This window comes from Anas platyrhynchos, chromosome 11, assembly GCF_047663525.1.
Source record: "Anas platyrhynchos isolate ZD024472 breed Pekin duck chromosome 11, IASCAAS_PekinDuck_T2T, whole genome shotgun sequence".
NCBI lineage: Eukaryota > Metazoa > Chordata > Aves > Anseriformes > Anatidae > Anas > Anas platyrhynchos.
The window spans coordinates 11293816-11317303 of NC_092597.1; the positions used below are offsets into that span (position 1 = coordinate 11293816).

At 40.7% G+C, this 23488-nt stretch overlaps 1 protein-coding gene across 1 annotated transcript; it reads left to right on the forward strand.

The window, feature by feature from the left end:
* Window positions 1-10591: 10591 nt before the first annotated feature.
* CRABP1 (cellular retinoic acid binding protein 1) lies at window positions 10592-22640 on the forward strand. The gene is made up of 4 exons (XM_027466465.2): window positions 10592-10824; window positions 10944-11122; window positions 13883-13996; window positions 22313-22640. The coding sequence occupies exons 1-4, from the start codon at window positions 10755-10757 to the stop codon at window positions 22361-22363; spliced, it is 414 nt and encodes a 137-aa protein (XP_027322266.1). The 5' UTR covers window positions 10592-10754; the 3' UTR covers window positions 22364-22640.
* The last annotated feature ends 848 nt before the right edge of the window (window positions 22641-23488 follow it).

Below are 23488 nucleotides of genomic sequence, written 5' to 3' on the forward strand. Positions count from 1 at the left end.
GTACATCTGATAGCTTTGCTAAGTAAATTTTTTCTAATACGCCCATCATTTTTCTGCATATGTACACAGTGCTATCCTAATGTTCTCATCTGCTACAACACCACATGGTGTCTAGAGACCGTAAAGAGTCAGTTGAGCGGAGTCTCTCCAAAACAAGCAGTGGTATCATGAATAGATGACCACCTCCCTCGTATTTCTGTTCGTGCCCAGGGCCAGGAAATTATAGGTTTTAATCTGAGCTGAAACCAGGGTGTTGATGTGCTGCTACTGGGCTTTGACAAGCAGCAGTAAACAGTCTTCTGGCTAAAATATTCAGGACTGTCATGCATTTAATTAGGGCTATATGAGCCCTAGCTGGCCTTACATACTATTTACCTTTCACTTTTGATACACCTTTACAATCATGAGACCATGATGCAGACCTTTTTTCCAGCTTACTCATGGGTGTACTGGTAAGAGCTCGTCTGTGCCAAGAATCACGTTACAGATTCTGCAAGGTGCGGAGGACTTCTGATTCTTGCTTCAAGGAGCATAACTGCCTCAGTATGAGTCCCACACAAGTAGTTTGTTGTCTATTTGTCTTTTCAGTGCATCACTTACCCTTTCTGCTCCTGTCTTGCTTTTCCTCACCATTGTGATTCTGTTTCATATTTAGCATGGTGCCCACCTACTCTTCGTCGGGTGTAATTAGTGTCACAGAGACCTGAGGAAGGAACGCCATCTGAGAGCTGGCTGTACTGACTTGTTCCCTTGGTACAATATGCCTCATCAGATACTTCACCTATTTCTTTGCCTAGCTATTTCCAGGCTTGGGACTCCATCTGAAATGTGTGCCAGCTGAATTGACTGTGAGTCATTTCAGATGTGTGAGATAATGGCTGAAGCCAGTAATACATTACATATATTTATGAGGTTTCTCCCAACCAAAAGAGGTTAGTGGTGTGGTGTACTATATATAGTCACTGTCATGCTGCACTCTGCATGTGCGTATGGTACAACCAAGCCCTTCAGAACTGTCAGATAAAACAGCATTTGAAACCTCTAGCCAGCAGCAAACCACTCCGTCACACTCATTAGACTAAAAACATGGGAAGTGCATTAGAGATTATTGTGAAAGTATATTCTGTCTAATCACAGCTGCAGGCAGCGTGTTGCTTAAGCAAGAAACAAATCAGCAGAATGAAGGTCTGATTTAACAGCACCAAGTCAGAAGGAGCTTATATACTGTTTACTCTAAAAGGCATGGTGAATCTTGTTTTTTGTGTCCACAATTGTTGTAATGAGTTAATGAAAATATTTCCTTATTAAGTTGTGCTTAGTCCATTTCCTAAAGGCAAATGTTGTTTCTGGAACTGCGATATCTCAAAATGATAAGCAGCAAGGTATTGTATTGCAGAGAAGTTTGCTGTTGCCACTTGAGAAAATCAGCAAACCTCTCACACACATAAGAGTGCATAAAAATAGCTGCAGCCTGTGCCACAGCCTGGTCTCGTGCCCTTCACCAGGAGGGCACCACTCCCTGTCACTGAACCAAAATGCTGCCTCCTGTCCAGTTCCAGTTCCCTCCATCTCTCAGTGCTCCTACCTCGCAGTTTCTCACTTGCAGGTGCAGCTCCCACATCTGGCGCCTGGAAGCAGTGGGATTCGGTATCCCACAGACCGATTGCCTTAGCACTGGGTCACCTATGCCACACCTATGCCACAGTCTACTGAAGTCCTTAGTGTATCAAATCCTTTGTTCTGTTTATTCCGGGACCTTTCCTGCTGTGAGGTCATTGATCGCATAGTTAAACCTTCTGCATCAGGAGACTGGCCACTGAGTCTTTGAAAAGGAATTTTTCAACCACAGTAACTTTATTCTAACTCAACAGTGAGTTCGGATTTCCAAAGCACAACAAGGTCCTGAATACAGTCTGGTTGCCTTGATATCTACCAGCTTTTCCCTGTTGATTTAGATCAAAGACAGCCCTCCTAGCCATCTTGCTTCTGGCAGTGGGACAGCTCTGTTCAGGAAGGTAGCCTCTCTGTCTCTATGGCAATCAGTTTAAGTTTTTTTCTTTTCATTAACACTACTCTGGCAGCAATGAATTTAAACCAAATCAGAAACTAAAAACCACACACATTAGAGAGTGTCCATTCAAAGCCAGTGGTATTATGTGCAGAACCTCTCTTGTTAGAGAAAGAAGGGTGCATTCACCATAGTGGCTTTCTATTATAGCTCATTAAGGAAAATCAGAATTAATCAATATACTACAATTTCCTCGTTTCCAGCTGTGCTAATCAGAAGTTATGTCTCTGACATATGGGCTCCGTTTCTTTTTAGAAATTCTGCTTAGGCTTGTAGACTTCCTTTTAGCAGAGATTCAACAATCTGGGTCCCAGATATATACATTGATTTGTTTGTGCCAAGAAAATATCATTCACAATTATTTATGAGTGAAGAAAAGTAGACAAAATTAGATCTATAGCACCTGGCATAACAGTGACTTTAATCTTTGGAAGGCCTTTTGAATGCAGTATTAAGAAACAATACATCATTGAAAAAGATGAATGTTGTATGAGTCCACCAGCCCTTTTATGATGTAGGTCCAGCTGTCTATGTGGAACTATTGAATTTTTCTTTTTGATGTAGACTTAGTGTTGATTTTAAAATGTTCATATAAAGCCAGTTGTTCTCCTTTTTTAAACTTTATCTGCCCAGACACAAACACTTTATATGATAGAACAAACAATGTTCTATCAAACAAGTTTAACGATTCCCCTTTAATGCTGCGCCTATAATCCTTCTATTGTTTGTGTCAGCTTTTATGAAAACACTCTCCTGAAATTTAGGTGCAGTATCTCTGCAACTAGTAGTAACCCCTGCTTTGGGGGTTGATACCTTCATATTACTTGACATAGTATCTCGTCTTTCTCCCATGTTTTTCCTTTTAACATTAGTGATGGAAGATGCCCATAGGAAACTGCTCAAGACTGAATGCAGCTGTGATTCAGATGGAAGGGCTACATGTGGGTGCGATGACATGGAGTGTGCTCTGCACTAGGTGGTGCTCATGGGAGCAGCTACAGCCTCCTGAGAGCTTCAGGAAATTTACTCCCACTATATTTAAAGTAAGAGGAGTACAAAGATATTTTGAGACATACAGAACAGAACACTTCTTAGATTTTGAATGGACTGTTTTGAGGGCAGACAGGACTCTCAAGAAACGTGAGACAAATTCCATTGAAAGTGACTTATTTGTGCTAAAAGGTTACATGAATGTCAAAATATGTCTGCTGTTCCTAAGGGCCTAGTAGTATGCACCTGTATCTTGGCCAGAATTTCTGCTTTCCCAAGGTATATTATACAAAGATGCCTCAGCCTGTACAACTACTCAGAACTTCAAACTTACTATGTCTTACCTAAACAAAGGGAAAGAGTTGTCAAAACCAGGTACTTCACTCAGAAGTACTGTTGAAAATCATGTGGATTCTAAAACCGTAAATTTAGAAATCTGAATGCAGCATCTTCTTTTGAGAATTTTGTTCATACTGTCCAAATTTGATTGCTTTCAGCTAGTTATCTAAATGCGTAGTGAGGCATGTAAATAAAAACATTGCTACTCATAGAGATGCTGAGCTCTCTGTCTTTTTACTGACATCAGTGGGAGCTTAAATTATAATTAATTCAGAAGACTGAGGTTCTTTTATAAAAAAAATTATAGATACCTTCTCATATAGTTTGATACAAGTTTCAGAATATAAATTTGAAAACTGTGGCCATAGTCACCTAGGTCCCTAGAGATGACCCCTCAAATCTTTAATGGTGTGGAAGTGGCTTGAGTTATCTTGATGCTTTCCAGATAATTTGTAGACAAAGAATGTCTGCATTATTCCTTTTCACTCTGAAATCTGCAGATCTAGTACTAGGGAGGAAGCCTGGAAAACAATGACCTCCTTGTCAGAGATGCTGATTTCAGTTGGGAACGGTCACTTGGCCTGTTTAGTTAATAAGCCCCAGAAACCTTCTGAATTAGAAAGAGCAAAGGATATTAGTTTAGAGGGTCAGAGGGTTAACAATGGAAGGAGCAGTTGTATTCAAGGTCATTTTCTGAGCAAAGTTTGGCAGGACAAAACAAAGAACGGAGAAGGATGGATAGGAATTCGAACACTTACAGCTTACATATTTCTGGACCTCATCTTCTGACTACAGAAATTGACATAACTTCACTGGAACTAGTAGAATTACAGTTACTTGTGCTGGGAAGAAGTGACTCCAAGCCCTTAGACTTATTATTGCTTTGAGATAGGCTGATGAAAAACCTTTGAAAGCACATTTGGAATTCTAAATTGAATTAACAGATGAGATTCCTATTTCCTGGTTCTAATTTACATGGAATGCTAAATACTGCATTTTGCCACGAAAGGGAAAATGAATTTTCTTCATCTTTTTGTCTGCCAGATGTAGTGGAAAGCTTTTGAATTTAACATACACACAAAGGTCAGGGCACAAGAGTAAAACCTAGGATTGTGCAAATGGTATGGCCCCTATAGCTTCAGGACATGGCCCTGTTGGGAGTTCAGTTCAGACATAAACGAGAATATACTCCTTTGAATTCAGTCATTCTTCTTCTGGACATGTGGAAAAAATAACATGGTCCTCTATCCCTGGGGACAAAGATCCTTTAAGAGTCTCCAATATCTAAGGTAATCCATGCATCAGCTTGGTCCATCTGCCTGAGTAAGTAAATCTTAATAGACCTGGGTCATCTTCAGAGAGGAGCTGACACAGGTTGATTGCTTTTATATTGACAGCTTTATTAATGCCTTTTGTTCACACAAAAGAGAATTGCAAAGCTCCTGAAAGCCTCTGTGAAAATCACTGATTTCTAATTTAATGATAACCCTTTCATGAGAAAGAAACAACTTTTCTGCATTAGTGATTGTGGGGAGTGTTCCCAATTTAACAACCACATTTCAACAATGTCAAATGCGAAATATCAAATCAAGGCTGCATAACATGCAGAGCACTGCTCTCACTTTTCAACACCCCTCACTTATTTGTCATGGGCACACAGGAAAACTACCAGGCATAGCTCAAAGGAAAGGTTGGGTTTTGAGAGTAGCTTTATCAACATTTCTATCTGTTGCCTGACTTAAGTGCACATTCAAAGGATTCTATTTAAAACATCGTATGAGGTATTAATTTAAAAGCCTCTGATAGGGGAACAGTAACTTTGTTCCTCACTGTTGAGCATGCCTACAGAAGCTTAGAGCAAGCAAGCTTGGCAAAGGTTTGCTTTTCTTTCTTAGACAGTGATGCAGACTAGTGTGATCTGACCTTGGGAGCCCAGGAGGCAGATTTGGGCTTCAGCAGCCTCTGCCTCAGGTCCTCTGCTTCCCTAGCCTAGGTCGCCTGTGAGCAAGTACAAGCAACTCCAGTGCTTTAAGAGCTCTTCATCATCTTATCTGGGGTGAAGGTACTTGTCTGGACAGAACCAGTCCCCAAATCAGTTGAAACAGTCTGAATAGACTATTCTGTTTAGCTCTCTTCAGCAAAGAATATGCTGGAGAAAGAGAAGAGAAGGCTGGAGTCTTATTTCCTAGTCTGTCATTCAGAAAGCCATCCTTGATTCACAGATCCACATAAAATCCATTTAAGCATGCATAAGGCTCTTCACAGAGGAGGACTTTCACTGCCAGGCCATTCTCGTGAGTCACGGGTTCTGAAACTCTTAAAATTCTCTCTCTTTTTTTTTTTTTTTCCCTTCCTGAAGCACATTATTTCATCCAACAAAACATGAAAGCTCTTTTTAGTCATGTGAATAGATTTTTTTCCTGTTCATACAAGACTATTTTAAACTTGGCAGATTTTTAATGTCCCTTCAAAACTGTTCCCTTCTGCCACGTTGCTTTATCTGAAGCAAAGGAGGTTGGGGACTTATATCTCCTTTGCAGCAGTCAAGCCACATGCAGAGTCTGACTTTTGGGAAACAAGAACTGAAGTCTTGTGCTGAAGTCGGCTGTTGATAGCTGGACCATTTAGACAGAAGGTAATGTCACTTATGCTCTGAACACTCTCAGTCAGTGCTCAAATTCTGTGCATGTCAGTTAAAAGGTCCAACTACTGAAAATCTGTATTAGATGTTTGTTATTCGGTGTGACCCTTCTGCATAAGGATTTGGCCATTTGTAAATGGGTTTCCAAAGCAGAGATTTAAACTATTACAGATAGAATATTAGTCTGAGACTGAACGATCTTGATCTTCCTCCCCACTGATATCGGTGGTACTACCCCGAGAAAACATGCCTGTGAGCACCTCTAAACCACAGTTTGTACTTATTGTGTTGCTGTTGTTGCTACTGCGCATTGCTGGATCCGAATCAAATTGCTCAGTGGTCTGCAGAATTAATGTGCAAGTGAAGAGACAATCAAACTCTGTATTCAGAGTAAGAGCAACAAATTATACATTGGTTAAGGAAATATTCTCAATTTCATTGTATTCTCGTAGCAGTTCATAAAAAAGATAGAAAGAGCAGGTGGCCAGCTTGAAGCCTGAATGCGGGAGATGACACAGATCAATTAGTGCCTCTTGAAAGGGAATATCATAGGGAAGGAATTAAGGTGATATTTATTTTTCTTAATGCACATAAGAGTGGCAGACACTTTACTGCCCATCTTTAACAATATGAGTATTCATTTGCGTTCCTATGAGTTAGGTCTCAAAACCCCAAAGGATAACTTGGGACTGGAAATCCCTCCAGCACTTTAGCCTGGGAACAGTGGGTATTCTTTCAACTGTTAATGAGAGTGCGGTAGACAATGCAACACTGCAGAAATGCTTTTTATTCTGCATACATCTGTATTACATTTCACCTATTGTCTTGCTGGAGGCTCGTGGTAAATTAATTTGGCAGATAAATTTATGACGGCAATTTGCCTTCCAGTTGTATAATTTATTCATGTCAGAAATAATTCATTATATTCTCCTTTAAACCATTCTTTTTTTGGAGGTACCACCTTAGTAAATAAAATTTATTGTTTACCCTGAGCCTTGTGTGACTTCACAGTGGTCAGTCAATAACCTCAAGGGGATAGTTTTGGTCACATTACTGGTCACTTATTTGGATGGATGATGGAGTACCCTGGTCCCATCTGTACATATATTACTTTCTTTTGTCTTAGGGGCACTGCTGGAAAGATTAATTAGGTCCATCTGTGGGGAAAGATCAGCCTTAGGGGATTCAGGTAAATAAAATAAACGCCAAGGGGAAAAAACTGCTGAAGGGGTTGTTTTGGAAATCAAACTGTTTCCCATATATGAATGAGGAAATTAAATACAGAAGGAGACTGAAAGAAAAGTAAAACTGCCTTTTAGTCTGGGTTATTTCAGCATGACCTGATAAACATCTCCTATTGCTGCTGTGCTAGGATAAGGATCTGTGATGAGGGGAAAAGTCCAATGAGAATATTCTCAGCTAACGTAAATCAGTAGCTTTCTGATCTCGGCGGAACTACCCTCACCTTATGACAGTGGAGATTTGAGTCATATCTGCCACAGTGATATTATTTCTCTCCTTCATTTGAGTGATCCAAGACATGAAGCAAGCTGATCCTGATTCTCATTGTCCCCTCTTATTTATTTATTTATTTATTTATTTATTTATTTATTTATTTATTTATTTATTTATTTACTATAATGGTGCTAGATTCTTTATGGCTCTTATATCCCACATCTGTTTTCTTTTCCTTTCTCTTGCCTTTCTTCAAGCTTCTTGCCATATTTTCTTCCTTATCTTTTTCTTCCTTTTTTTTCCCCAAGAAGTCCAGCATGCCTTTAAGTCTAACAGCATTGAGCTAACTGATATGATCACAGCTTGTTAACAGAAACTCAGCTCTCACTGACTTTTATATCCTTATTATTATACGTTTAGTTAATTGGTGTAACTGGTAGTTTAGTGGGTACTGTTAGCGTTAGGTCAGAGGTTGGACTCGATGATCTTGAGGTCTCTTCCAACCTAGAAATTCTGTGATTCTGTGATTCTGTGGTATGTAAGAAGGGAAATTTATCGCAATTTAAGTTATATCTCATTCCGTTGCCTTATCAGTCTAAGGGAGGACTTCTACACCACAAAAGAAGGGGGTCACAATCCCAACATTTGCATAAGACAGGAAAGGAAAAAGAAAAAAAACAAAACAAAACATTTTTCTCACTGAATTTTACCTGTCTTAAGGGCCTGGAACATAAGAGTTGCTTTGCTTTTAAACTTTTGTTGAAGTGAAGTTAGATTCTTTATGAGATTGCAGTTCAGATGCTGCCGACAGTTAAATGAATTGGTGAAGTCAGAGGAACGGGAGGGCATATTTTTGAGATAGAAAGGGAAAACATAAATGATTTAAAAGGAAAGAGAAGACGCCTACAGGAAGGCTACATGGAAGAATGTAGCTCAGAGGGCAAGGGGGAAATGGCTGTAGGTGATCAATTCAACTTCAGTATACATATGAAGCACTTTGGGTGAGAAGGAAGGCATGTGCTCTGGAAATACATGTGCCTGTCTCCAGCCCTGTACTTGCAGCACTGGCAGGGACCAGTCTCAGGGACAGTTCCTAGGGGGTTGAACTTTGAGGTCTAATTCTAAAGAGCCGGTGAACCCAGTCTGCACTGCTTGAGGGAAACTTGCTCTGTGTATAAATGAGGTGTGAAAGTGTACACATGGCCAGACAAAGCCAATTCAACACCCAAGAGCATATCAGGGGGGTTGTTTTAGAAACTATACTGTATAGGTGGATTGGTACCTCGCTGCCTGTAGAAAAGATTATTGTCTGAATGAAAATGTAGTTCGATGTCTGTGCATTTGGGCTGCATAGCTCCATGCACTGCCCTTGCAGAAGAGAGCCTTTATCACCCGTAGGCACTTGTTCCTTCAGCTTGCTGCGCTCTCTAGATGAAGGGTATTCTGAGGGCTCTCTGCTGGTCAGCATGAAATAGGTCAATGGCCACAGTCCAAGACAAAAAACCCCAGTCCTCCGTCTTAGGAACACTCTCACAGAGCGTGATTCCAGCTACTGAGAAGGGAATATTCCACCCACTGCAACGCTTCTGGTTCCGGCAGTGGTGCAGCAAATGAAAGAACAGTAGTGGATCTTAGGTGGTCCTTTGAAGACCAGCATGCCCCCATCTTAACATCTTCTGGGCCAATTTGTTTTCTCCGGTAGAGACAGAGGGTCCCTTCCAGTTTATGCTGCACATGTTTATTACCGTGAAGCCATTGTCCTGCAGAGGCCGTACTGCTCCCCCTCGGTCCGTGTGTACACGTTCTGTGTGCTTCTGGGAGCAAGCCTGGCCCGTGGCAGTGGGAATCCAGCGGTGCAGCTGGGAAGCTGAAACTGAGAGACTGAGCAGGGTCCCCTGCATCACGGCAGAACACAGACTTGGTGCAGGCTCCCTGGGCTTGTGGATTTTTGTTCATAAGATTCGAGCCTACCTGCACGAGGGCTGTGATCTGTGTGTGATCTGTGTGTCTGTTTGGTGTTTTCTTCCCCAGGTGTTTGGTTTGGTGGTGGTGGGTTTTGTGCTTTATTTGTGCTTTTTGCTTTTTTTTTTTTTCCTTCTTTTTTTCTTTTTAATGAGGTGACTGGGAACCTTAAAACATTTCAGATGGGGATTCATTCTCTTGTCATTTGCTAAAAGCTGAAAAATGCTTCGCATTTTTTTTCCTAGAGAAAACATGTTATTGAAAACAGATACTCCCCACTAAAATTTTTGTTTCTTGAAAAAAAAACACAAATACAACACATTTTCCTTCAGAATATTTCAGATAAAGAACCATGCCAGGTCTCCAGGGTATGCTAAAAAGACAGGAGAAAAGAATTGGTAGAAAAAGAGGGACTGTCAATGGAGAGAGGTTTTGTTCTGCCCGTATGGTTCTGCCTCACGGCTCTTTACTCGAGTACAACTCCTCCTGGGGTGACAAGTAGAGGAAGAGGAGAATGCTGCCTAACCTCTGGCTGAAGAAACTCCTAGATCTGTACATTTTCCAGGAGTGAACACATTTTATACATACCTCAAGCAACCAACTCGTCCATTTTACAGAGTGAGGCTAACAAGTGGAGGATGGTTGTGGCCGTACCGTGAAGCTGGCTCAGCAGAGCTTTTCCTATAATTACAATACATCTGGCTCTGGTCTGAGTGGGGAATCACAGACCTCTGAGCGTCTGGAGCATTTCCTTACGCACAACAGCAGCAGCAAAACTGCCTTAACCCGCCAAACCCCGCTCCCCTTCAATCAGCCGGGTGGGTAAATCAGCTGCAGTCCAGCACCCCGGACCTGACACCGGGACACTCGAGGCCAGGCACTGGAGGTGCTGCTGACACCGGGCGAGGCGCTCCCCCCGTAGCACACCGCTGGGGGCTGCAGCAGGCAGGGAACACACCTCGGGGGGCTTCCCCTGGGGCCTCGGTAACGACCCGGGGGTGCCTTCCAGCCGGGCAGCCCCACCTCGGCCCCCCTCCGGCGCCCCCAGCCGCGGGCCGACCGATCCCCCCCCCCCCTTCCCGGGGAGCCCCCCGGCAGGGCAGGGGGTGGCGCTGGCCGGGGGCTGCGGGGCCGGGCCGGGCCGGGGGGGCTGCCCCTGGCGGGGGCCGGGCCGGGGGCCGGGGGCGTGTGCCCCGTTGTGCTGCCGCCGCCGCGGCCCGCCCCGCTCACAAGGTGCCCGAGCCGCAGCCCGAGCAGCAGCGCCGCGACCCCGCCGCCGTCCGCAGCGCCCGCCCAGCCATGCCCAACTTCGCCGGCACTTGGAAGATGAGGAGCAGCGAGAATTTCGACGAGCTCCTCAAGGCGCTGGGTGAGCCGGGGGGACGGGACGGGACGGGACGGGGGGCAAGGGGCAGCCGCGCTCCGGTGCCCGGTGCTGGGCGAGCTGGCGGCTGAATTCAGGCTCTGCTTCCTCTCCTCTCCGCCCAGGTGTCAACGCCATGCTCAGGAAGGTGGCGGTGGCTGCCGCCTCCAAGCCCCACGTGGAGATCCGCCAGGACGGGGACCAGTTCTACATTAAAACTTCCACCACTGTCCGCACCACCGAGATCAACTTCAAAATCGGAGAGAGCTTCGAGGAGGAGACGGTGGATGGCCGAAAGTGCAGGGTAGGAGGAGAGCGCGCGTGTGTGTGCGCGTGGGGTGTCTGTGTGCACGCTTACAGACACACAACTGCTGCCCTAGCCATGAGGGATGCTGTGCCCATCCCACAGCGTTACCAATCTCTTCTTAGATAGGACAAACACTCCTGGTGCCAGCATCTCCAAACAGTGCCATCGCTGCCGTCCACCCACTTCATCCTGGGAAACACTCTGGGGGGGTTCATGGTGGTCGCAGCACCCTTTTTCCCTCTTCCAGCATTCTCCCTCATGCAGGACAGGGTAAAACTGAAATCTGAAGGCAACAGAGTGTTGCAGGTCCTGAAGGCACAGCTCGGTTCCTTGGCTGGCAGGGTTTTGTACAGTTCTCTTTGCCTCCCTCTGCCTTGGACACCTCAGCTGCAGTGGAGGATCTCCTGCGTCTCCCTCCATGATGGGAACACAGGGAATGGTGGAATGAGAGAGACTTCAAGAGTCAGGATTTAGTGCACAAGCCTGACATAACTTTTGTACTAAAATCAATCGGACATCTTCACAAGCAGGACCACAGACTATTGGTAGTTTTGGGCTGGAATCATCTCTCGAGTGCATGTCTTCAGTTTGCTGATCAGATAAATGTTTAACAGTGTAAGACAGACTTTCAGCCAGAGTTATAACAGACATAATTACACCATCTCCTTGTGCAGAAGTGCATCAGAGGGCGTTCACTGGAGTGTTTTGGGTTTGATTCTGAGTGTGTGAGCCCCTGCTCCTCTGCCCTTTGTAACCACTTTTGTGGCTGTGGAGGGGATATAATAGTGGTGCTGTCAGTCAGCAGCATCTGACACCAGCTTCTTGCTGGTGTAGATACATGGGATCAGGAGTACTGGAGAAAATCATAGCTGTCTTTGAAAAAAGTTAACAAAGACATGCGTTTGTAGTCCTTTGCCCAACTGCTTTGCTCTCACTGACATTTATATTTATATAGAGTACCAGAATGTAGTCCCAGATAAAGAGTATGGGTTTTAAAATATCTTGTGATATTGAAATAATCTTCTTGCCAAGCTGTAATCTCTGTTGATTTTTGGGCCAGCTTCTGAGACCATTTGAACAATTAAAAATTCAGCATAAACATGCTATCTTCAGTGCAATTGCTATGACTTTAAACTTACGAAAAAGGGAGGCAGATCTTGGGAGATGGTGAAGATTTAGAACATCCATTTCATCTCTAGGATGAGTTATCGTATATTTAACAGTTTGTTCAGGAAATGTTGCTGGCTTTGGTAGTTTATCTTGTTCAGCAAAAGTAGTATTTTAGTGTCTTAGTGCATAATGTGCACACAATAAATGTGACCCGCTTTCTGGAGAAGGATTTATTGCTGCAGATGGAAAAACAATAATTACGGCTGTAAGCTTTGAAAGTTGGAAAAATCTGAAAGAAATGTGTTTTCTGAAGTAGTAAATTTTTTCCATGTGTTGTGAAATTGTTTACAGTCCAGTCTCAGGAATGAGTTGTACGGTTGTGTATATATAATCAAGATGTGGCCACAGTGCAGAAACTGAGAGATAATAAAATAATACTTCAGAATATAATTTGCAATACCTGGCAAAATTGTGAACTGGTGATAGATTGTGATACACTTTATGGAGTGGAGGGTTTTGTTCTGCCAACTAACTTAATCCATTGTTCAGACAGACAAAGAAGAGTCCTACGCAGTTGCACTGAAAGGCATAGCTTCTATAACTGCTGCTTGAGATGGCTTGTCGGCCTAAAAAAAAAGTACTGTTTTGAAAAAAGTATTTATAAAGTGAACAGCTAATTCTAAATCAAAGGAAAGGGCTTTTATTTATTTAATTAATTTCCCCTTGCAAAGTCTGGGATGTGTTAACTTGGATTTATGCATACATATGTGTGCACACAGTATTTGTATATAATCACAGACTAATGAATGTCTCCCATGTGCTAGTTGTAAAGCAATTACTTGCACATTCATTATAGGGCATCCTTCTGCACAGCTGTTCCATTGCACCATAGAATAATAGTTCAATGCTAGAATGAAAAGCAACAGAAAGTCATGGCTTGCCTATTTGTGAAAGCTAAACAAAATCCTATGTTTTCTTAAATTATTTTTCTGTAGTTTCATAGTCATTATTCAAATGCTTTGAAAAATGCCTGAGGGAATTTCAATCTCCAGACCCACAGCCTTAAAAAAGAAATATTGCAAACAATAGAATCCTAACAAAGTTTCTTTAATTTAATTGTGATTTATTCTGGGTTGTTAGCACAATATGTGCTTAACATACTGTTAACTTGGCAGAGTGCCATATAGCATGAAAGGTTATAAGAGGCAGATACTGCATTATTTATGACCATAAAATGATACATACGATTCTTGATGCTTTTACACTAAGGGGACGCAGTAGTGATAAATAACATGTCACATCAAACACGTGTTTGGGAATGTGAACACTACATCACATTTTTAAAATATTTTTCACTATTAGGCATTTTATGAAAATGGCTTTTAATTTAGAAACAAATGCTGATCTACACTGAAAAGATACATCTACAATTACTTTGCTATTAATATATACTTACTTCCAGGAAGCCCACTTACACCTTAATTTTGATTTCACCACTTTCCACTGATGCCTTTTTCCCTTTGCCTTTATCTATGTGTTGCTCCTTTACTGCAGCAATTATTCTCACTACTGCTCATTGCTGTCTCTCTGCCTCATGCTGCTAGAGAATATAATTAATGTTATTCCTAATGGTTTTCTTACCCGCAGAGTTTGGCCACTTGGGAGAATGAAAACAAGATCTATTGCAAACAAACTCTTATTGAGGGAGATGGTCCTAAAACATACTGGACTCGAGAATTAGCTAATGATGAGCTGATTTTGGTAAGAACCTTGAACCCACCCAATGCATGCACCATATTAACAGCTTTCATTACTGTGTAGCATGATGTAGTATTTTTCCTTACCCAAATCTGTCTGGAAAACTGCTATTTTCAAAATTCTCTGTAGTATAGTTCACACATCAATCTTTCCTTTCTTTTTGATTTTTTAAAGAATGAATGAAAATATATGCAGTTTCTCACTTGCATTTTATTGTTATAGCTTTCATCATACTTTTACTGGTAAAATAATCACAAGTGGGCCACTTCTGCTCCACAATAACGCCAAAGAATTTGCTTGATTTATTGCAGATTTTCTCTGGTGAAAGTGAGATCAAAGTGTTTGACCTCATTTCTGAAGAACCTTCTTCTCCAGAAGGCATGCGTTTAATGTGTTGCTTCTTAAACAAAGTCACATGGTGTATAGGAGCGATGTGGCATGTTGTTAGTATGCTCTAATCTCATTTTGTTTATGAAGAACACACAGTTACTCCCTTTCTTTGCCACCCTCCCCAATTCCTTGATCATCTCTGAATGCAGTTCAAAATTGCCCTCATGAGCTTGTCAGAAATCCATCCATTTGCATGTTTGCTGTCAGCCAACATCCCCCCACTCCTGTGTAACTTTACATGTGGCAGCAGGGTTACTTTGAGCATTCTGAGCAGCACCTCTGCAACTGCCTCTCCATTTGTGCCATAAATCATATGCAGTTTCTGTATTTATATTGCACTTATTTCTGTTAGAGCTGAGTTCTCTTTACTGAATATTTCCTCAGTCATCAATTGACTTTAATGAAACAGTATCCAGAACTGGATATAGACAACAGTTTCTCTGGGTTGCAAGTAGCACAGTTCAGCTAGAGTTCAGAATCATTTTATTGCATGTGTTCTTACAAGTTAATTCTGGGTAAATCAGTAGGTTGAACTCCTGTGCCTCATCAGTTTGGTCACAGAAGGCAAGCTGCTGGAGTGACACGTAAGACATCAAAGCAGGAAATTTTTATTTTGAACTATCCAACTAATGAAAACCCTGCACTTTAAAAAAAAAAAAAAAACAAAACAAACAAAAAAAAAACCTCACAAATGCTTCTCTAAAGCAGTTGGAGCTCTGTTTTAAAGATTGCATCTAAAACAAAAACAAGACCCAAACCTAACCAAGTATAAATAAAAAGCTTTTAAGGTGTTAATGTTATTCCAGACATCTTGGAACTGTTCACCCACCCCTTAGGAGGAGGTGTATGCTGTTAATGAAATCAGAGTGGTTTCCTTTGAATTACTACTGTAATTCTGGATCTTTTTTTTTTTTTTTTTTTTTTCCAACTCAACCACTGAAATTCTTTATACTATCCAAAAAGTTTAGGAGACAAAGTACTTTGATCTCTGCTTCATCTTCATATATAGTGGAATGAACAAAATGTATTCTCAGCTATCATTTTTTCAGCCTTCTAACAATTAATTTTTGTAGTTTATCACCTAAACAACAAACTAGTGAGGTAGCTGTTAAACTAAGTGAATTGTTTCCAAGCAAAGCAGGAAAGCCAGTTATAATACTACTGTCTCCTGCAATCAGCAACATGAACTTATCCAGATGGCGAAGGGGAATGACGTTGGTTAAGAAACAAGAGCAATTCAAAGATTATAAAGCCTCCAGCCTTTTTTCTTGCATAATAGAGCCTGTTGAGCTTTTCTGAATGAATTGTTTTTCAAATTAGGATATAAGTTAGAAAAACCTCCTTCTTATTAAAATATTTCAAGTTATAGGAACACAAACATAACTTCTGATAAGTTGTTTTACTGGTTAATTGCCTTGCCACTAAAATATACACATTACTTCTAATCTGTACATGTCTAGATTCAACTTCCTGCTGTTACATATCGTGCTCATTAGAAGCTAAATATTATTCCTAATGTTCGTTATTGCAAATAATTTTCTTATCACCAATGAAGCCACCTCCTAGAAAAACCTTATTTTTGTTAGGCTAAATCACTAGAAGACCTTGATCCCTTCAATGTAAAACAAACTTTCTTTGAATCATTCTTCCAGCCCCTACAGTTTATCAATTCACTTTCTAAACTGTGAAGAGTAGAACTGCACGTGCTGTTTTGCCAGCAACCACACTAGCATCTGATGCAGTAGTGACTCCATCTCCCCAGTCTTAGCTGAAATTCTTCTGATTTATATGCAAATACTTTTTTTTTTTTTTCCTGGAAACTCTTGCTTAGCTGATCATGATCCCAAGTGTTTTTCCTAGTTTCTTATTCCCCAGACCAATCATCTTCCCCTTTTCTGCAAGTTAGGACCATGTTCATTGGTTGCTAAATAGGATTTTACTGTGGCCATTATAAAAACATAGTATATGTTTCCAAGTGATTGAGATCATTCTTCCTGTTTTTCACTATTTAATATGATTCTGTGATTCCATTTTTCTTTTCTGAAGCATAATGGCCTATTTTATTTTATTAAATAGTAGGGCATTGCTAGGTTCTCAAGACAAAGTTTCAAGCTCCTTGATGAGACATTTGATGAGATTGAATGTCCAAATCTTTTAAATGCATGGGTCAACATGTTCAAAATCCTCTGTCACCCTGGAGCTCGGTAATGAGGTTTTTCTGAGAGTAATGGTGGTAAGTGTGAGGGTCCATTTGGAGAACTTAAGATGGACAAAATTAATCCTTTTGGGAGACCTTCTCTTTAGTGGAAGACAGAAAGGATTAGGGGATACTACATTTATTGTCTGTAGCTTCTAATTGTAGAACCCCAGAATATTCCCTGCAGTCTGTTCTTTGGGCTTTAAAAGCTAAACTACCCAAAGGGTTTGGCTGAGGTGCATCCCTTGACCATGACAGGGAGCAAAGTAGGAGTAGGGAGCCCTTAGTGGGAAGACTGGGGAATCCCTTTTGATCTCGTGTCTCAACTGTGTTTGGATTTTTCATCACTCTGGTGAAGAAATGTTCAGCTTGGAATTTTATTTTATTATTTTATGTCTTGCTTGGAAATCTGCCTTGTGTCTGAGTCTGCAACCCCTCATTTATGTCTTACTTCTTCCAAACTAAGATCATGGTGAGAAGATGTATTGTCTTTGTCTTCCCCCCTTTTCTCCTTCCATCATCCTAGCTTGTTGAGGGTTCTTTAGGACCTGAAACTCTCATGCAGTTTTGCTGCCCATATCAGTTCAAACGTTTAATGGTTCCCATCTTCACACTTTTCAAACCTTCTTACTTACCTAAGAAATACTTTCTGGTCCTTCACTTTTCCTGAGATACTTTGGTAAAATTTCCACATTTCTATTCTGGCAAAGCTCCCTAAAGCTCCCTAAGCAGAAGAAACCACATTCCTATGAACTTCTAGATGTCTGCAGCTGGGAAAATGTCCTTTATGGAGCAGACCCTGTGATGTAGCAGTTCAGGAACTCTGTAAGGCTGATACTTCTCACACTCTGCTCTTGCTTCTCCAGCCAAATAAATCTTTCAAGAAGTCCTGTCTCCTTCCTAGCTATTACATGCATTTGTAGAGGAAATCAATAAAACTCATATACCATGTGCAAAAAGTTGCAAGAAGGAATCTAAACTGTGTTAGACTGAGGCATTAATGGGAAATAGGCTTGGGGCAACAGGCAGGGGGTGAGGAATGAGTTTTACTCTGCTAATAGTGTCTGTATAAACCTTGGAGGTTTGCCACATAATTTTTGATCTAATGTGCCACGTTGCTTAGGGGGTCCATTAAATTATGACATTTCCCTAGTGGAAGGATATATTTTTCTTTCCAACACAGCATGTTAAATAAAATGCATTTTTTAATCCATATTAAAAAAAAAAAAATCAGTGTTGAATTTTCATGACTACCACAGAGCTAAAATAAAAACTTTATTACTATATAATTATCAATCCTTATTGCATCCTAGCAGAAGAAATTCCTTGTGTTCTTCAAAGATACACCCTTGGAGCAATATGATGTTCTTTCATGGCACCTCTGTTCCTCTGGTATACAGATGCTGGGAACAAACTATTTAGTTAGGGAAGGTTTTCTTTACCTTCAGGTGCTAGTTAAGTTTGCCTTTAGTTCTTAGTTCCTTGCAGCATGGAGAGTGAGATTCCACTTTCTAGTAGCATAAGTAATATTTGGCTCACAGTATGGCAGATGTATGTCTGAAGTCCCATTAGAAAAGAGACCTTTCAGCTAAGTGAGGGATTCAGGATCGAGCTCTGCTTTATAAAAAAAGGTGCTGCAAATGTGCTAGATCATTGCATCTACTTTAATCAGTGCTGTTAATTATAATTTTGTGTGATGCTCTTGCTGAGATTTCAGCATTTCTGATTTTCAGAAGGACTGAATAATCTAGATGAAAAAGATTACATGGAATATGTAAACAAAGGAGGGTGGAAAGGATAGATCCCCATCAAAGTCCACATCTGCTTGTCTTGACTCTATTTTTGAGTCAGCATATCCTTGTCTACAATTCCACTCTGAAGCCACTTGGATTAGAGCTTGGGCAATCAAAATTGGAATCTAATACAAAAGTACGTTTTTCATTTACTTGTCTAAAAATTAAGACCTGGTATTTAGGCTGTTGTAACATGCTTTTCCATCCCTTAACTTTGCTTTTATAGTCTGTAGAGTTTTTGCTCTTGCTGTGTGTTTTTGTCAAGGAAATTAATGAGCTATCAATCACTTGGGTAAGTCAGAAGAACAAAAGGTCTGCTCTTACAAAGTTAAAGGATACTGCTTCCGAAAGTTTGCTATTCAAATGAGAAACATCTATATATTCTGACTTTATCTGCCTTGCTGCTTTCATAGCTGCTCATGCCTCTGTAGAAGTTTAATCTATAAAACAAATATTTTAAAGTGGATGGTTACTGAAGGCTTTAAAAACAGCCTCAGACCACATTTTGCACAGTTGATGTATCACACAGGGGTTCTCAGAATCAATTATAGCAAGGGTCAAAGATCAGAACATTAAGGGGGCAGAGGGGTTCAGGCATGGTTTATATCCTCCTTTCCCTTCCCAGAAAAATCATGGCATAGTTGATTAAAACTGGTGAACTGTGGAACTTAGATGAGTGAGTGAACATTTTTTAAATTATATTGCTGGCTTCTAAAATTAAACATAGCAGGTAAGAAAAGTCAATGAGGATTGGGAAAGATATTTTGCAGCTAAATGCTGAGATTTGTGACGTGCCTAAACCTTGTACAGAACAATGATAAACTACCTAAGCATTTAACTTTTCTATAGTTCTTGAAGAGTGATCATAGAATCATAGAATGGTTTGGATTGGAAGGGACCTTAAAGATCATGTAGTTTCCACTCCCCTACCATGGGCAGGGATGCCACCCATTAAATCAGTGTATTTAAGTGATGTTAAATTCAACCAGTTAACAAAAGGAGGGTCACCTCATATGGAAGTCAGTGTGGGACAGTGTAAAGTAATGTCTGCTTTATAGTATGCACGTGTACATATGGAGGTCTGCACGTGGATCCATGCAAAGCCTTTTCTGAGGATGGAAAGATACTACTCATTTAAGTAGTATTTTTTCTTTTCCTTTTATTTGCTGATGTCTTATGTCTTCCTTTTGAGAGTTGGCTCTGCAAGTTGGTCAGTCATGAACAGATAACATGATTTTTGCATATGGTGGCAGAAGTGATCTTAGCCAGTGATTGTTTCAGTGACAGTTTTCCTGATTATACTGTTCCACTTATCACAAAGGCTCCTTAGCAAATGTTTATAAAGAAGGCCTTATAAAAGCAATTTACTCATACAATTATATACTACTGCCCTGTAATTCTCATTTTATATGTGACGATATCAGTCGTCATCAGATCTTGAGGGAACTGAGAGATGGCAGTTTGTTGGATTATCCCCTTGTGCAGGGCTTTCTTTGCAGTGTGCATTTGGACTCTTAGCTACAGATTATGTCAAGCTAAATGAAGAAAACTCTTCCGTAATTGGCAGTCATTGCACATTAAAAACCCTATTTTAGATTCAGATAGAAGTCTGATCTTGTAGCAATTTGTAAATGAGTGGGTCCTTTGCAAGCTGGTGGGAGTGTGGTGTTTGAAAATCCTGCATCTTCTTGTTAGATTTGAATTCAGCTTGGTAGTGTTGCACTCTTTTGATTTGCAACTTCACCACCAAGTAGCCAGGATTGTTCTCTCTCTTTATTAAAAAGTTCTACTCCCTGAGTCATGGGAACCCCTAAAGTCTGCTTGTTCTGACAGGTACTAGCACTTTTTGCCAGTCTAGAATTAGAACCCTAGATATTAAACTGCTCCATCCTACCCCTGAATACAAGGATTTAAGTGTGAAGGATATAAGAGTAACAGCCTTTTGATTTGGATCTTCCCCTGAGCTTGGGCCCAGCTGTACAGTAGATGCTTCTGTGATTAACCACAAGAAAAGGAAAGCAGCACGTTTGAACGTGCTCCTCTTTGCTTGGTTTAGTAACGTGTAGTGGAGTTTTATCAACACTACTAGTAAGTTACAGTAAGGTAGGGAAACACCTTTTACCTAAGTCCACATTTAAACCATGTACATAACAACAACGGTCACAGCCATTTCTTTATGTGCTTCAGCATGGAAGTAAGAGCAGCAGCGACCAAAACTTCAGTTGGCTTAGCAGAATTTGAATGTACCACAGAAAGACTATCACTGTCAGTGACCTTCTAGTCTATACAGACAACCTCAAGCCCTACATGGTCTTGATTCTGACTTCCTTTCTCTGGCAGTGATCCTGCTGAAGCAATTTCACATTTGTGTATAATTTTGGAAATGCTGAAGGAAACCGTAGTGGGGGTGTTTGCAGCTGGTGCTGCGGGCAGTAGGAAACTAGCCGCATCCTTGAATATTCCTTCTCAGACATTTTCATGTTTAAGTTAAAAATCTTACCATCCAAAATTTTAACAGGCCTTTTTCTTCAGTAAAGTGAACAAAACACATGCCAGAGGTGGTTTTAAAGCCAAATCCCTTCAAAGTGGTGTTGGCCAAAGCAAGCGTAGGAAGCGTTAAAACAAATAAAGTCCAGCTGAATTTTCCTAACACACCGGGGTAGGTCTTAATTATATTTTCAGTGAGACCTTGGCAGTTATTACAGCCAAGCACCCCACCTCACAGCTCATTAGTAGTGAGCTTGAAACTGTCCATGTCAGTGTAGCTGGACATCTACTGTGCATGTAGTCAGTATTTCCTCATTCTTGCACACATATTTCCTTTATGTTTAATTGTTTACTTCAATTTTAGCCTGCCAGACTTGAAATCACATACAAACACTTTGGGTTTAGGTAGCTTTCTCAGGCAGCTGCCACAATCTCTCTCATGCCTAAAAGCCCTGATAATCTCTACTGCAATATTGCTGTCATTGAATTGCCTTTTACTTACAGGACTAGGAGGTGATTTGAAAGCAAGCAAGCAAGCAAACAAAAATGAACCAACAACACCAAAAACAACTCAAGTTTCAGATACATGTGAAACCCTATCTGAGTCAGTATAACATGATATAAGACCAACTCTAGGTACCTGGAAAATCAAGGCACCCTGAGATACTGAATCTGGCATGAGAAATGGGATGGTAATGGGACATTGTATTAAGTCAGTGACTCTCAGATGTGTAGTGATCAAATATTTAAGAGATATCATAATTTTTTCCTAACATGAAATGAGTTTGATCTCCACTACATTTTTTCTATTATGTGACCTCATTTCAGACTCTTTCTGTAGTTAACTAATTCACTGGTTAAGGTCGACATATCCTGAAAGAAGGCTGTGATTGACACTGTCCACATTACAGCTTGGGAGCAAAGGTTTCAATATCTTGGTAGGTTGTGTCAACATCTTGCAGCATTATGTTCACAGATCATACATACATATTCACCAACTCTTCAACATTGCTCTACTGACTTCATTTGAACTACTCTGATTTATACCTGCAAATACTAGAGAAGGTGTTTTGAACATGCCTTCTGATCTGAATTCCACCCCCACCATTTCCAGTTCAAAGTGTTGCAAATGTGTCTAAATATAACAGCACTACATTCCAAATTGTCTTTCTTTTCTCATGTTTATTTATAAATGCATGCCATGGAACTATAGAAAAAGGGAATTTCTGGGTCATTTATCATTCTGACAAAATTCATGGTGCCTGGGAAAGAAGGTCACCTACAGTGCATTCCTCTTCCAAAATGACTCCTTTCTTTGCTCTCATCTGTCAAAAGGCATAGGAAATTGCATTTCTGCTGTAGGACTAGCTACTATAGTAAAAGTAACATTAAAAATGGTGTTAAGCGTTTGCTGATTCTGTCTCTTCTGATTGATTTCTATTTCTTTTCCAGACCTTCGGTGCTGATGATGTTGTGTGCACGAGAATTTATGTAAGAGAGTAAAAAAATCCATTTACTTGTCATCTGGGATGAAGTGGAGAACTGTGAAAAGCCCCAGTGTAATGAGTATCCATGTGTGCTGTTACTAATGCGGTGTTGTATGTGACCGTGTGTGTTATATATGAATCCATATCCTGTTAAGTGTATTTCACTTTATTTTTCATCACAGACACTACTCCTTCTCATTTTTATGCCATCATTTTTTTTGTGTCTGCTTTGTATTCTGTAGTTGTCATTTGCTATGGTTTCATCTATTATTAAACTTATTGGGCATAACTCAGAGCTGTTTTGAGGTGTTTTTAATAGAAAACCCAGAAGTGCTTTGATAAGGATTGAAACGCTTTTTAACCTCTGTTGAAGTCAGTGTGGAGTTTCACTGCTGCTGGCTAGACTTTTGTAAGGCCTTTTGCAGAGCTGCAAGCTGCTTTCTCAAACTGGAAACTCTGCCTCTTCTTTTTTTCTGACCTGCCTCCTTTGGAGAGTCACTGAGGAACAATTCCTGTGATTGCTGGGGCTGTGATTCAGTGGAACCAGACAAGGAGAGCTCATTGCCCTCTTTCCAGCTGCATCTGTAAAGAATGACCGAGTAGAGCAACCATTTTTCTTTTTGAATCATCATTGGTTCGCTTTCTGGGTGGAAACACTCATTAACCAAATACAAAACCCAGCTGTATCTAAAGGACAAATAACATTTGTGATCATGACTAATACTTACTGTCATCACACCCAAGCATCTCAGACATAGTTAGAGAGCCAGAAGAATCTGGTAGACTTTACTTATTTTGGTCACAAAAAAGGTAATGCTGGGCAAAGCTGCTTTTCTCCTACCTTCTCACCTATGATGGGGAAAACTTCTGATGGCTTCACTCCCATTCTCAGTATTACAGCTCTCAATTTTGTCAATTCAGTATTTCTTTTGTTGAACTGAGTAAATTCACAAAGCAGGGCCATAGCTCAGTAATGAAACACCGAATTTAATGTACTTATTCTGGCGCAAAGTTCCAGCCACAGCACTATCAAATGTTAGATTCACTCTGAACAGACATTCCTATGATGAACCAAGAACTTTCTTGTTCTTCAGTGTGTGAGATATCTAGACATACATGCTAGGAGCACTACTTCGTTCTG